This window comes from Coturnix japonica, chromosome 1 (assembly GCF_001577835.2).
Source record: "Coturnix japonica isolate 7356 chromosome 1, Coturnix japonica 2.1, whole genome shotgun sequence".
Classification (NCBI taxonomy): Eukaryota; Metazoa; Chordata; class Aves; order Galliformes; family Phasianidae; genus Coturnix; species Coturnix japonica.
Genome location: NC_029516.1, coordinates 76224936 through 76241125, shown reverse-complemented (window position 1 = coordinate 76241125; position 16190 = coordinate 76224936). Strand labels below are relative to the sequence as shown.

Below are 16190 nucleotides of genomic sequence, written 5' to 3'. Positions count from 1 at the left end.
GCACTCCCTTGTTGTGTCGGCATCTGGTCCAGCTGCGGATACCCGGGGACGAACAGGACGCACGGCACCGTGTAACAGATTGATAGCAAATTACATTTATTAATTTAAGTATTCACCTAACTTCCATTTTATAGTATCTTACTGCAGAGAGGGAAGCATATATGGAAGGACAGTCTTTGTTAAACATTTGTGTCTAAAAAGGAAGGAAGGCTCATATTGTTTGATTCAAACATGAGATATATAGACTTATGTATTAAAAGTTTTAATAAGTAAAGAAAAAAAAAGGATTATTTAAAAAATTGGCTGATGATCTATTTTCATTTTAAATATACAATAGTTTTTTAAAACATCCTTAGTTGGAAAAGACCCACAAAGACCACCAAGCCCAGCTCTTGGCTCCACACAGGACCCTATGTCTGAGAGCATGCTGATAATATTTTTTGTAATAAAATCGCTGATAATATTTTTATATACTTGCAGAGTGATGATAAAATAATTTGTTTCCCAGATGAGGAAGGAACCACCACCCTTTTCCCCAGGATGGTGCCTTACCACTGATAATGGCAGAGAGCTGAGGTGTCTCAAACTACTGTCATTTCCTGGGATATTGCAAAGTAGCCTCTGAAGAATTGGGATGGCTTCCTGATTTCTTTTTCCTGAGAGCATTTACTTGATCACTCTTCAGATAATGGGTAGAATTGGTGACAAATGTTTTCCGTCAGTTTTGCTTGTGTCCTTTGTATGAAGGAAAGGGGCGTGAAGAGTTTGGTCTAGGTCTTTTCAGCCAGCTTGCAGACAACTGCAGGTACTCATCGCTACTACTAAATCCTTTTCAAAAATTGGGGACTGTGGCCTCTCAGTAACTCCAGTCGTACTCTCCAGATGAAGGCTGGTGGAGTGAGAACCAGTATGTACTTATCTGAAGAAATTTTGAATATCAGTCTGCATTTACCTCTGGAAAGAAGAGAGAAAGGAGGAGGGATATGTCAGGAGAGAGAAAGAAGTTAGTGCTCTACCCTCTTGTGTAATGACAAGTCATACATCTCTCATTGTTTTTCTTTAGATTTTAGCTGCTGAAGTAAAATGACTTTATGAAAATTCCATAAACATTCAAAATATTGGGTGCTTTAAAATGTTTCTTGGAAATTCTGAGTAATGTATATGTGTTACTCTGGGTGATCTAGTTTAATTCCAACTAGAAAATTACATTTCCTTCTGAACACAACTGAAAATACATACACAGCTGCTGTAGCATTTTTATTCAGTTATCACTCATCCTCTAATTTTGCAATATGTCTTAGTGTTATAGCATCCTTACAATTTAATGTTTTATTTTATTTTATTTTGATAACAAAAGAGAATGATCTCCTGACTTGCCATTTTGTTATCTCTGGATCCTAAAGTGCTGCTATAACATCTTTGAAAGAAAAGATGTTTACATTTTTTCTGATTACTTCACATACTCTTCTATTACTACAACTGTAGAAGAAGCTGCTTATAATATTACTAAACCAATGAGGAGGAAAAAGTAGACATGTTGGAAATCACAATTTAATGTAACAGCTTGCTTTCAGAAATACACTGAGTTGCAATGAGTCTCTACCTTCAAACAATTGTTTGGTTGCTTGCATCTAACAAACTGAATGGTCTTATGTTGCTATTATGTCATATTCTGTTACTAGATACATATTTACAAGGGAGTACATTTTGTTCTTCTCTTTTTTTCTTTCTGTAGTGAAGAGACAGAGTCTGAAAGTTCAGATCAATGCAACAGATGACACTGTTTGCATGAGGTATCTTCGACCAAGCCAAAACACCAAACTTCAAGGTTTTGTCCTGGGTTATGGAAGCAGCTTCTTCTCTAATCAGTACATTCCTTTACCTTCAGAAGGAAACACCTACATAAATGAACTTGGTAAAGTATTATTCCTTTCCATGTTACTGTTGTCACGGTGTGGATATAGACAAATTAAATTATGAATCTTTGGGTTTCTTAATTTGTGTTTTTATTGAAGTACTACTTTGGCTTTTTTGTGTGTGTGTGTTTAAGGTTACTCTGGGAAGAATTTCAGGTAACAGTGTGCCTTTAAGGAGAAGAAATAAGTTCTTGTTTGGAAGAGCTTTTTATTGATATTTGAGAGTTTTCACTTGTGGGCTTTCAACTACTTTTCTTTATGGTCTTAACCCTTAGCTGTATGAAAAGTGTATGTTTGGAATCACGCATGCTTGGGCGTAAGCAGAATTAGGTAGCATTTTGCAACGCACATTAGCTGCCTGCTTTGTCTGGTTAGAAAGCAAAGCTCAGAGCATATAGAACTGTTATATTAGTTTATATTAGTGATACGTGTTTTCATTGTATTCCTCAAGGCTGGTTGTCTCTTTAGGCTGTTCAGGTGGGTAATAAATTTTATTTAATAGTTTTTTATCATGAATATCACAGAATCTTAGTTGAACAGTTGCTTTTTTCTTTTGTAATGTTGCCAAAGTACTGGTTTAATTCTATCAACTTAGCAGTCTTTGGAATGTTTCTTCTGTAGTAAACTGTAGACGCAATGGTAGGCATAGTGTGCACGTGTGTCTTTCAGGCTGTCTGAATGAAAAAAATAGAGTCACTGGAGTTGTTTAGAGAAGTATTTCATTTACCTGGTGAATGGCTCATTGAGCTGTAGTAGCTGTGGTGCTTAAAAGAAATTAGATAAATTTAAGAATATGTATTGAATGTATATGAAGATGTGTTCTGTATGTATTGAAGATGTGTTCTGTATGTATTGAATGCCATAGATAGAATTCCTAGTGTTTAACAAATCCTGGTTCTTCTAGTCTGTAAGTTAGAGGTTATTTTAAGTGTATGTGACTGTCTGAATGTAGCAGTTTGCTCCAAATTGGCATTGCTTTATTCAGCTGGGAGTATTTAAACTTGAAAGAGCAATACTGATGACATACTGGAGCCACCCAAATGAATTATCAAAACAAAAATAATAATAATTAAAAAAAAAATTGGAGAATTATAACACTAAGAATTAAGCATGGATTTGTTGACTAGCAATCATCTGGCACATCTGGTCATTTTCCTACTGAAGACTTAAGCCTGTCACTATTTGGACTTTGATTTGCAGCTTCAAGGGGTTTGTACAGAAACAGTTGCATGCCAGCTGAAATAATCTGTTAACCACAGTGTTTGTCACTCCAACCTTAATAATGGGTGCTAAACAGGTTCAAATAAACAGATCTGAAATGTTCATTTTAGTATCAGCTCATCAAGAAGGCATTAAGCTGCAAGGAGCCTGGAAGATTTTGGTACTGAATTTGTAAACATATTTCAAACTGAACATCTTGAAATTCACAGAGTTCTGTAAAGAATTCAGAAGGCACCAAATCCAGACTATACTATGGTTGTGTTAGGACAGTCAGTCAAGATTGGCAGTGTGTTCCACGGTATTCAAAATGGTCTGACACCTGCTGTTATCATGTTGCAAGCAAAAGGTTGTCTTATTCTCTGATCTGACTATGGGAAGCCTTTTCAGGAAATATGGAAAGACTGCCCTTTTTCATTCCCCAGAGACAGTGCACATCTCTATACCCACTGAGAGCTGCATCTTGAACATTTTCTTCAATAGAGAATTCACATCTTGTCACTCTGTGGAGTGCTGTTTTGACTCCAGCTTATAGTATTGACACCATATCTCATCACTGCTAGTGTTGTGATCCAGGAACTTGTCACTTTCAGCCTTGTTTTGGTTCAATAGGTCCTGACAAACTTGTATACAGTATTTTTTCAGTTCCTGTGTGAGAATTCCTGGGACACACGTGGTGAAAGCTTTGCAATATTCCAAGGTTGCCACCATCATTTCCAATGCATTAAAGCCAATATTCAGCTATGTATGCTGTTCCCTGGTCGTAACCCATACATTCATGTGGATGAGCTGACTGAGACACTCTACATTTCATGGATATGTCAGCTGAACATGGCCATTCAGAGCACGACTTGTCTTCACATCACTGTCTTCATTGCTGAAACACACCATCCACTGCCTCACTGTGCTCACATCCAGTGTTTGATCTCCATCAACATTCAACATCATGAATGTCAGTGGGTCCCATCAGCCTGGAGGGATTCAGTGACACACTTCTGCTTCATTTTCACTTCTACATCAAATGTCATTTTGACATCCTGTCCCTCTGCTGCCACCTGTCACGCGGCAACAAAATGTAGGGGGATACTGGTGAAAGATTCACCCTCTACAGCCATACCACCAGCATCCACCTCTGATGTTGTGGGCCTTGTAATAAAATAGAAGAGATTACTTTTGGACCGGTCCTCATAGTCAGCACTTTGTGAGAATCATAATGTTCTCCCAGATAATCATGAATGCGTAGCATGAGGAAATATTACTTCAAGTTTTGTTGGTTTTGTTTTGTTTTAAAACAATTAAATTTTTTTTTTTTTTAAATACAGACTAACAAATATAATATTTAAGAATAGTTTAAGTATCACTTATTTCTGGTTCCAGGTCTTAACACACTAAGTTTCTAAGTAATTGTATAGGTTCTAGCAGAATTGTGTGCCTATATAGATATTAAAACATGTTTGTTTTTTTCTTTATTTGAAGGGATAATTGCACTTGAGGGTTACTCTCTCCCTTTGCTTTTGTTTTTTTGTTTTTTCTTAAACACACTCTTTCATCCACACTGTTCTAAGCAGTTGCTTTCAGTGCTTGTGTTAGGTGTATTTGGGGTGCAATTGAAGCCCATTGAAAAAACAATAATTAGGGTATGCTTGTAGCATGGGTATCCGAGATATATAGTATCAGTCAAGTTTGTTTTTGCCATGTATCTTCCTGTCCTCCAGACTTCATCAGATGTCTCTCTAATGTGTCAGAGTTTGTGTAAAAGCTGGTTTACTTCATTTCATATGAAGTATTTCCAAAAGATTCCCAGTTTCACAACTGACGCCCAGATAGCAGTGACTGCATGCATCCTTTAGAGGGGCTGAAGTTCTGCTGTGCATTAGAGGAAACTTAGGTCATTCTGGTAAGATTGAATCCAAATATGAAAATTCTTATCTTTGGCAGGGTTTTGTATCTTTTATGGCTATGTAATGTGATCTGTTCTGGTAGCTTTTTCACAATAAAACAGACTAACATTTTGTGGGAAGTGATGCAAATAAGTTTAATCTGGAGTAAAGATGGAGACAGATTTTTTCAGGTAAAGGTTTAAAAAATATCTGGCAGTGGTTTTTTGTTTGTTTGTTTCCTGTGAGACAAAGAGCAGGTTTTAAAATTATAGTAAATATAAATGTCAGAAGGTATGGAAGATGAGATTTATCTCTATTCTCTGATATGAACTTAATAAAGAAATCACTTAACTATTGCTCCCCTATTGCATGCAACATTATTTTCACTGTGACTACGCTGTTTTCAGTCAGACTTAGCCCTTTGTTAGTTCTGTACAAATTTAGTCTCTTGATCTTATGTGTTATTAACAAATTTATGTTCATTGAGGGTATCCAAAACTATCCATGCATTTGACAGTTACATCTCACAGTAAGTCTTTGGTAAAATATTTATAAAACAGGACTAAGACTGATGTGAATACTGCATGAAACTTGTCACACATTCTTGTTCCCTGCAACCAAACAGCCATGAAAATCTTGAATAATTTAATATTAGTCTAAGGGAGTACACTGTGCTTGATGGCTGATGTATTTTGCTTGCTCTTTTACAGTAAGCCATCTTTACTCATAAACTGCTTACAATAGGAAAATGAACATGTGTAATCAGGAACAATATATAAATTTTAAAAGAAGTTATTAATAGTAGGAAACGTGATGTTAAATGGTTCTAAAAGCTTAAAAATGAAATACAGTGTAGAATGCGTCAAGCATCAGGAGCCACTACAGGGATCTGGTTATACTGAAGTAATGGAAGCAGTAGAAAAACAACTTTTCCCCACAAGTTATTGCATCCACATAGTGTGCAAGTATATTTAAGAAGTAGGATGCAGTATCCTTGTAGAATTTCTCAGTTCTGATGGAATAATCTTAAGAGTGTTTTGTGGATATAATTACACCATTCAGTAGGTCATCAAAATCCCACTGGTGTGTTCCATCTTGGTTGCTCATGTGTTTGGCTTTTAGATAGGGAAGGCTGAAAGTAGTTTGCAGATGGCAAGTGCCTGAGGATCTCTCAAGTTTTTCCTTTCCATCTGAGCTTTCCTTCTCCTTTGCTTTCCAAATAACATCCAGCTTGAAATGTTACATGTATGTCCTGCCAAGTTCGCATATTTGTTAACTCTTGGTCAAAAACACTGGCAAAATCTTTTAGCCAGGGATCTCTGATGTGTTATTCTTACTAATGGCTAGAATATTTCTAAATGATTTTTGAGTAAACCTTGAAGAAAATGTGCCTAAAGACTCTTAAAACTGGATAACATACCAAATCTTCACAGAATATTGAGCTTGTTCGTAATAAATCACAGGTTAATCCCTTTCTCAAATAAATGTTAAATCTATACTAATCTATAAATCTATACTAATTCTTTCTTCATTTACAGATGCAGAGCCACGGTATTTGGTTTCGGTGAGACCAGCACGAGTTTCAAATAACAAGAAATCTTGTTCAGGTATTTGAGCACTACTGCATCTCTTTCTAATTTTAGCAAGATAATATCCTGTTTTTACATGGTTTTCTCTGAAAAAGTGTCTGTAACTGTAGGTGACTTACTGAGATGTGTGAATGCCATATGTGGGAAAGCAAAATGCAGACCAGTACTTCCCAGATAGTAGTTGTAAATGTAGTGCTGAAAACGTGAAGGTTGTACAATACTTGAAGACAGTTCTTGTAAAAAGGTTCTACAAACGAGAATTGAAATTTAGAGTATTACAGGAAAAAAATAATAATCAGTTAAGATGTTTAAATGCACCTCCATGCATTGGTTGAAAGTACAGATCAGAACTTCATTGAGCTTTTTAAGTGAAGAGATATTAGGGATCAAAAGGCATGAAAAGAAATCAGATCTGTTTCAGTGGCTTAAACTTTTTGGGAACTTGTGGTCATGTGTATATTTTGAGGAGTCACAGATAAATTAGATATTTCAAGTATGAAAAAATGATACAAAGAATATATTAATTTCCTTTCATTCATCCTCTTTCATACAACTAAGGTTCTGATTGGGCTTGTAGCAGTCCATTAACATCAGGTCCAAAATATTTGCTCTAGATCATTTTTTCATTTCCAACTATTTGTTGGAAAATCTTTCTTCTGAAAGTATTTAAAAGCTTAATGTAAATAAAGTTATTTTTCCACATGAGGGATAGTTGTGCTTCATCAGTCACAGCAAATTTAATCTAAGTATCACCAAAAATGTAAGCATTTTGAATTTAGTATGTGGTTAAAAAACAAGAATGTCCTAGAAACAGACAGTAATTCAGAGCTGCCTACAATTCAAAACAATAGAATTCTTGTTGGTCTTATTTTACTCTTGATGGAAAGTGCTGATGACAGTGTAAATTATCCATGGACACATCTGTTGTGTAAGTAGGAACCCTGCCAAGATTTCTTTCTGTCGCACCAAAAGAGGAACTTTCTAATGATCTGAATTACATACATACTAATCATCTAAAAAATAAACATAAAAGTTTTCATAGTCTAAAAAATGAGACATAAAGACAACCTGCAAAAAGATAAAACTGTTACAAATTTTTGTAAATTAATCTTTCCTGCCCAAAAAATAATAGTAGGATGTGTTGTTTCTTTTTGATTTACCTTGAATTTACAAGTCTGGAAGTGAAAAATCCCAGTATCTTCCTAGGTTGAAATACATGCTGTGTAAGTTCAGGGAGGACCAATAAAACCCCTCTTCCTGTTGCCTCTGCAGCTTGATTGTGTGTCCAGTACCTGCTTGTTTTAAGCTCTCTCCCAACTTCTGTTCCTCTTGGTTTCTGGATGTATCCTCCCTTTCTTTCTGTGAACTTCATACTGAACTTTTTTTATCTATTCATGCTCAGCTAGCTTCAGAAAAGGAGCAGTCTCTTTCAGATATTTTGATTTGCTTCAATGAGAAGCCAACAAACAGATAAGAGACACTCTCCAACCCTATTTTTAGACAATATATTAGAAATTCAGAAGAGAAGTAGGTCTTCATTTATTTGACTATCCAACTGCAAAATCTTTCCCCTATGTAATGCAAGATAAACTGACTTATAATTGGAATTCCATGTTTCTTACCTAGGTCGGAACAAGAATCAAAAGCCTCTGCAGCTGGTAGTTGGCACTCTCACCCCAACTTCTGTGTTCCTCTCTTGGGGCATCCTAGTCAACCCTCAGCATGACTGGACAGCAACAAGTAACTGTGCAAGTGACAGGTAAAATAACAGAAATCAGCTTTTGCAATGATAATGTTTTAATGTAACATTTCAACCTTGAAGCTGTGCAAGTTGTTAACCAGTGTAGATGAAGAAAAATGACAGTGTAAATTAAAACATTGCATTAGTTTTGAGTGTGCAGTAAGTTTTCTTCTTTACTTAAGTTAGTGCTTAGCAAGCCTTTACCTGTCTTGATAGTAAATTTAGTCAGGTGCCCACATGTTGAAGTACAGATCTCACTGTTTCACCACATTTCTTTTATTGATGTTGTAGCAGTGGTCTTGGCTCTACCTTTGTTTGTATTTGAATAATTTGGAAGAAATGTTGTTCAGTGACAGGAAATATGTTGATTTAAAGTTGGCTAAATAGAAAAAAATATGGCTTTTGTTGTGCTTTAATAGGAGAATGGCAACTTGTTTTAATACTATTTGGTTTTTACTTTCTATGTATTATCTTATCACTACTGATATTTCTATTAGAGTACAGCTTTTATTAATCTTCTGTTTTAAGTAGAAGTTCTCTTATATTACAACATTTGTTTTGTTGACATTATTTAATGAACATGCAGTGGATGTGGAGCTCAGGAAGTCTTCCAAAGTGGGAGTGTTAAGAAAATCACAATGCTAGTTAGCTTCACAGATGCTTACATTTTTGAAAACTTTTAGAAGTTGATAACATGTATTTGCAAGTACTGTTGAAGGTGCTAATTTTAATGCTTTCCCTGTGATTTTATTATTCTTTTTATATTCTTCCTTTTATGACAAAAGAGTTTTTTGATCTTCATTTACTTCTTGTTAAGCTCCATACAACTCAGCAGTGTAAAATGCACAAACAAAAAAATTTGTGCACCACATTAAGAACGTATCTACATCTGGTTTGCAAGCACCAGCATCATCTTTATAACTATCATGGAATCAAAGAATTTCCTGAGTTGGAAAGGAAACATCATCAAGTCAAACTCCTGGCTCTGTGCAGGACCACCCAAAATCCAAACCCAACATTTGAGAGTGTTGTACAAACACTTCTTGAGTTCTGACAGGGTTTTGTGATATAGGGGTCAAGCTGAGTAGCCCTAGATGACACCTTCAACCTAGACAGACCTTTATCCACACATTTGCATGCTTTCAAGTTCCAAAAACTAATATTTGAAGTATAGGGGCATTTGTGTGGGTGAAGTACAAAGGAACTGGATTTTCTTGTTGTTCTAATCAGAAACCTGCTTTCATTCCCTCATCTCTTAGATCCCCTCCTTCTGCCTGGTGGCAGAGGGCAAGAGATCCTTTATATCTGACATACCCGTATCAAGGATGGCAAAGCATGATTCTGCCAGTCTGTCTCCTCCTCCAATTCCCTGTTGCTCCTTAGATTAGTCACCTCCACCTGAAGCTCTGTCTTCTTTCAGGCTGAGCAGTTCTCCCACCTGGGCTCAGATCCCACAGGTGTGCTCAGTGCTGCTAACAAAAAAATTTGGGCACACCCTGAAGCCAGAGGTTGGGGTGACTGAGCTTCAGGGTGACTGCTTGTTTACATAGGAGAACTCTTTGGATAGCTGTGTCAGTTCCTGTGGATGGAGAGGCTGAAGGGGACTCAGAAGGCATGGTTTCTTGCCTGGTGAATACCATGACAGGAGTTCTCCGCAAATAGGTAACAAATACTGTTGGAAGCCCACTCTGGCCATAGAACTCCCTATGGTTGCTGTGTGTACAGGCAGGGAATGGCCACCATTACTCCTGGCCAGCCACTCTCTGAGTGGTGCCAGGGTTCTACTGGGTGTCTGAGCTATCCTGGGGCCTTCCCACCTCAGAAAGCTTCTGTGCACTGCCACTTCCACTCTCTGTGATGTTGAGAAGAATTTTTTTTGCTTTCATTTTTCTAGTTTATCTACATGGTTCACTCTGAAAGTACTGCCTCCTATTTATTTTCTTGAAAACAACAATATAGAGTATATTACACTATTGGAGAAAGTGAATCCTATGCTACAAAACACTGTTTTTTCAGCATAGTCATCACCATTAGCTAAGCATTTTTGCTAGTGATAAACAACAGCTGGAATGCCGTGCTCATAAAAATTGGCATGTGACCCACTCTTTCACAGCTGCTGTGAGAGCATCATTGCTAGGAAAATATTGCCCACACAGTTCATTGACTTGAACAGATAGAACTTATACAGCACCATATTCAAACTATACTGTGGTTGTAGCAGAAGAGTCCAGCTAAGATTGGCAATGGAGCTCCATGATCTTTGAAGTAATCTGGGGTGTAGCATTATTATGTTGCAGGAGAAAGGCTGTTGTCTTCTCCAGCCTGACTCTGGAAGACTAAGCCTTCGACCTAATTAGTGTCATGATGGAGTGGTCAGAGTTTATGTTTTGTTTGTTTTTCAGGAAATCCAGAAGAACTGCCCATTTCCTAAAACATGTAGCAAAGTCAGTTGTGGTGTGTGACAGTATTTTTTGCTATTGGCCCTTGTCTTGTCATAGTCTGTGTTTTAATAAGGGAGTAGGGATTTCCCCATGCTCTGCAGTCACCTTTCATGTATACTCTACTCTTGCAATGCACATCTGTAAATCCGGCAAAAGGAAGTTTATGCATTTACAGTTTTGTACTGGTATATTTATTTTTTGGGTTTAATTTTCTTCTTCAGAAGGCACAACTGAAGTGTAGAAAAAAAAAGAATTTGGATGGAATTCATCCTTATTCAGTGTGAGATGGAGACTTTACAGTATGTGTAACAAATTTCAGTAATACTTGAATTAAAGAATTACCAAACATCCCTGATATCAAAAAACAACAACAACAAAATAAAACCACAGAAGACTAAACTCTAATTTGGCAGTGATACAGTCTGTATGTTGAAAAGGAGACTAGCAAGCAGTAGAGTTCTTGAGTCATAACGCTGGATTTACATTCTATTGCTTTATTCTGGTTAGTATTACAGTCATACTTTTTCAGGGTGGTGCTGCTTGATTTAATTGAGCAATTTTGGTGGAAGTGCTTTTTAATTTTATAATCCATTAGTATTCATCACATTGACTTTAATTACAGAAAGTACTGTCTTAGTTTACTTTCTTGTTCAAAGTCTGGGCAATACTTTATGGGAACACTGAATGGGAAATGTATTATTTAAATGTCAACTATTACATTTTTTTCCCCTTGTGAATATTTTGGACTAGTTTTAGGGGGAACACCTTACCCTGAAGAGATGCAGAAGTTTCTAAGAAATTTGTTGAAGCTCACTAATGAAGAAACTCATGAGTCTATTCAATTGACTTGTTCCAGCATATGTCAGAATTGCAGAAACTGCTTGTAAAAGAAGCTTGTAGCTTCTGCTCAGAATCACATGTGAATGTTCATAACTAATGAGACTGTTTTTTTGCTCTGTATATACTACTAGTGATGTTGAGTGCTGTATAAAGGGGAATATATATGTATGTGGGAAATGATGAAGTTCACATCATGTTTGTTTGCTGGCTTTTCAGATATTTGATAACTCTAAGGGACCTAAAAGAACAAAAATTATAGCTAGTAGAAGTCATTTTAGTAATTACTAACAAAAATGATTGCAGTGAGTTTCTTTCTGAAGAAAAACCTGTTTTTGTTGAGCAGGTTCTACACTGTTCGCTACAGAGAAAAGGATAAAGACAAGAAATGGGTTTTTCAGCTTTGCCCAGTTACGGAAACGGTGGTAGACAATCTGAAGCCAAACACACTTTATGAATTTGGAGTTAAAGACAACATGGAGGATAGCGTCTGGAGCAAGACTTCCAATCATAAGACAGTTATGTCTAGTAAGTATTTTCTAGTAATTATCTAATAGATAATAATTTTGACAGCATTTTTTTCCTGTTGCGATAGAACTTAAACCACTGATCAGTTTTTTACTGTTTTAATGCCATCTGCACTCCTCTAAAAAATTCTTTTAGGAATTGGTGAAGGAGAAATTGTTTTTCAAAAACTGTTATCTACTTATTTGAAAGTGTCGCCTCCCGATCCGGCAACAAGTCAAGGCTGCCTCGTGACTTTACCGTGCCTCCGTGCACAGGGAACAGACAGGACTCACACACAGTGCGTAACACCTAAATTACAAGTTTAATGCCTCACAACAAACCCTATATAGTGGTACAGGTCACCGCCCCTGGCAGACCCTCGTGACCTCCCTGACTCCACCCCAGCTGCATGCAGGCACCACCTACCCAATATGCAACAGAAAGATGTTCTCATTTAACTGTGAATGATAGAGAATTCAATGCAGTTTGGCAGAAGTGTAACAATTTAGGTAGATACACATCAAATGTTGTCTGTGTATTTATACATCTGACTGGATTCCAAGCTTTTTCTTTGGGCCTAGAATAGTAAGGTCTTTACTAATCTGATTTGATGGAAAGTTATTCCTGTTTGAATCTTCTGCTTACAAATTCAAGCTGGTTAAAAGCAAGAAAGAACTTGTCCTATCCAGCACATGTCAAAATGGATCCCTTACAACTCTTCAGAAAAGTTCAATTCAAAGTTAATTTTTAGTCAAGGAATTATAAAAATTGTGTTCATAGGAAACTTACATTCTAATGTCTGCCTAAAGAGAGAATATGGCATTTCTGGATGTTCACACAGTTATATATACATATATATTTTTTAATGCAAAGTCCTAGGAAAGTGCAGGCAAAGTAACATCTAATTAACCATCAAAAAACCATGTACTGTTCAAAGGATTGCTGCTGTCAATGGAAGAATTATGCAGCAGTTGAGTCTTCCTCCTTTTATTTCAATCTGAGCTTTCCTTGGGCATTTAATTAAAGATATTTCTAAACATGATGTTTGTCAGAAGATGCTTCAAACTCCTAAGGTCAGTATTTATAGCTTCCCTGAGAAAGGAAGAACAGAAATTCTCATAAAATAGCTTTATTTGTGTGAGATTTCCATCTGAAGTTTTATTTTGACCTCAGTTTCAAGCTGCAGGCATGTTACTTAACATAACGAGGATAAGAGAGCAGAGAGATGGATGCACTGCGAAAGCCCACATACTCTATACTCAAAAACTTATCTGGCCTTCAGCACACATTAGAAAGCTGCAACTTTAAGGTACCTCCCAGTGCCTGTAGAGTCATTGTGGAAGTCCAGAACAATGCCATCATTATAACATGAGCTTAATGTGGAGAATACTCTTTTCCCATACCCACCTCACAAAAATCACTCTCCTTCACAGCACTAAAGAAGGCTTAATAAAAGGCTGTTTTGCCAAGGAATTTGTAGAATATATAAAAGAAATTTGTTGAAGTATTTTTGAACATTTAACAGGGAATAAAGAATGCATAGTGTTTATAGTTTAATACTATGTTCAAAACTATGATTAAAATATGTACACTGTTATCACTAAACTTGCTGTTTATACTGAAAGTTTTTCTAGCTGTGGTTTCTTATGGACATTGTATTTTTTAACATGCCAGAAGAATCATTCTTGTTAGGGAAGCCTGCTGAGTTGAGTTGAAAGATATAGTCCTGTAAGAATCTGTAAAATTTGCAGGTAGAATTTCTTTTTTCTGGAGTGTATAGTCAGTGGCTGTTTCCGCAGCATCTAAATACAAAGGATCTGCTCTTACCCTGGATGTCTACATTCTCATTTGTTGATACAAGCACTATTCTGTTACGTCTCTGAGGTACTTGATTTCTGCAAATGTTAATGTTCTAATCAGAAAGCTGGCTGCATATTTCAGATTCAAGCCCTTCATGCTGTCAGTGCATGGAGAAATTGTGAGCAGTAAATAGAGTGAACGTTCTAAATTCGCTACCATCCGCCTGTATAGAAGTTTACCAACCAACACAAATTGCCATTTTTTTTCTGCTTTATCTTAGACTGCCTTGCAGCCACACAAAGACTTTTCATATATTCAGGAACATCTCCTTTACTGTAAATGCTCTTTCCTCACTAAAGAATATATAAACTATTATAAGTTGGAATTACTACTGCATGTTCCTGCATTTGTTGAATTTGCAGGCCAAATTTTTGTTGTATCTTAAACATGTTGAGAGGGTTTGGGAAGATATTTTTTTATTATTATTCATGGTTTGAGAAAGACATAAAAGGAATGGCAAATGCTCAACATTTATTGAATCAAAATTTACCAAAAGACATGAAAATTTATTATTTTTGACTGCCTTAACTTGATTTTGTCATGAAATCATTGTGAAATATTCGTCTTCATGCCAGCAGTATATCCTGTTCCTGACAAATATTAAGCACTTTGAAAGATTCTGCATGATAGCATGTCTACTTATATGTCTCTTAACTCATTTTTCTGTTGATATTTTTTCTATCGCTTATTCACTTTGGATGGATTTGTGAAAAAGCATGATATTACCTTGATCTTTGTTTGAGTCTGTTGACTCAAAGGGAGAAGAACAATGCAAAAGCAGAATATGTAGACAAATTTTGAAGCACTGTATTAGTATATAAGAGATGAGGAAAAGAGACTCTTTTTTCCCTTGTATATTATCAGTTCCATCACATTGCTTTTAATTCTAAGAAGTTAAGAGTAAAAAGCCAAAGTGAAAAAATTTAGATTCCAATCCATGAGTTACTTTGATCACATATTGAGACAAAGGAAAACATGTCACAGCCAAAGAGAAGTTACATATTTGTTCTGTACTGCTGGAGATGAACATATATTTCTTTTGGATGGATACACTTGAAGTTATTTCAACCATTAAATTAATTTCCCAGCTATTGAAAAATCCAGATAAGATTTGATTTTTTTTCCTTGGAGAAAACAAAAAATGATAGCCTGTCTTGATTTTTTTCTTTCTGTCAAAACAGATAAAAAAGTAAACGGACAACTCCAGAATATGTACAAATTGGTACCTAGTACCCAGTCACAGGTAAGCAAAAACAGTATTTTTTTAATATTAGTTCTGTATGGTCAAAGTTTTGCTTCTCTATTACAGTAAAATAAGAAAAAGCTTACGGCCACAAATGTCAATTTGAAAAACCTGTTAAATCTCAAAGTTGGTAACTGTGTGTAGAAGTGTTTAAAAGTGTAAACTGGTACAATTGTTAAGAATGGCAGCTGAGTTGATCATAGTTACTGATACTGGTTTAGCAAAAAGAGAGCTGATTTTTTCTGTATATCAATTCTTAACATTAAAATTTGCTTTCCCCTTTGTAGCAGACAGGTTTGTTAATCTGTGATATTTGTGCTGCTCCAAGAATTTTCTATAGTCAAAGTTGTACTTGCAAATAATTAATTTTGTGATAATTTACTGCTTTTACTTCACAGAGGATTCTTCTGTATATTCATGCCTCCTGGAATCATTGAATCATTAGTCTACTCACTGAATTAATTGATATTTCTTGTATGCAAGGCAAGCATTTACAGAACCAGAGAAACTTAGTTTCCTTATCGAGAAGGGTATGCAGCTCACTAAATCCCTGCAAGTAGGAAGGTAGAATTTTTAACTGTTTCATCAAACCAGCTGGAGAGTTTTGTGTAACATTAGAAGGAATATTACTCATTTCCTTAGTTTTTTCTCATCCAGCACTTGCATTAATAGTCATGTCTCTCATACAAGAGAAAATGTTTTATCTGTCAGTGGATTGAAGCCAGTTGAATACATATTCAAGAAGGTGCTCATTTCATTATGCTAATGAAATCAACTGTGCTGTTTTTCCCATTGGCCCTGTAAACATTATTAAAGATGTATGTGGCAACCTAAGACCAGGTAATACATTCTGGCATCTGGTATGAAAGCTATGTTCCTTTATTCCTGTGTGTCACGACCTTAACCCTGTTAGGACACAGCTGTGGGAGCAGATATTCTATTTATGAAAGAGAAGTCC

The 16190-nt window shown here is 36.1% G+C and overlaps 1 protein-coding gene across 34 annotated transcripts in view; it reads left to right on the top strand.

The window, feature by feature from the left end:
- ABI3BP (ABI family member 3 binding protein) overlaps nucleotides 1–16190 on the top strand; it is a 125683-nt gene that overhangs the window by 24326 nt on the left and 85167 nt on the right. For all 34 annotated transcript variants that reach the window (XM_032447796.1, XM_032447803.1, XM_032447789.1 and 31 more), the window contains exons 2-6: nucleotides 1736–1915; nucleotides 6553–6621; nucleotides 8230–8362; nucleotides 11969–12150; nucleotides 15171–15232. In XM_032447796.1, the coding sequence (XP_032303687.1) occupies nucleotides 1736–1915; nucleotides 6553–6621; nucleotides 8230–8362; nucleotides 11969–12150; nucleotides 15171–15232 (626 nt within the window). The remainder of the gene's footprint in view (nucleotides 1–1735; nucleotides 1916–6552; nucleotides 6622–8229; nucleotides 8363–11968; nucleotides 12151–15170; nucleotides 15233–16190) is intronic.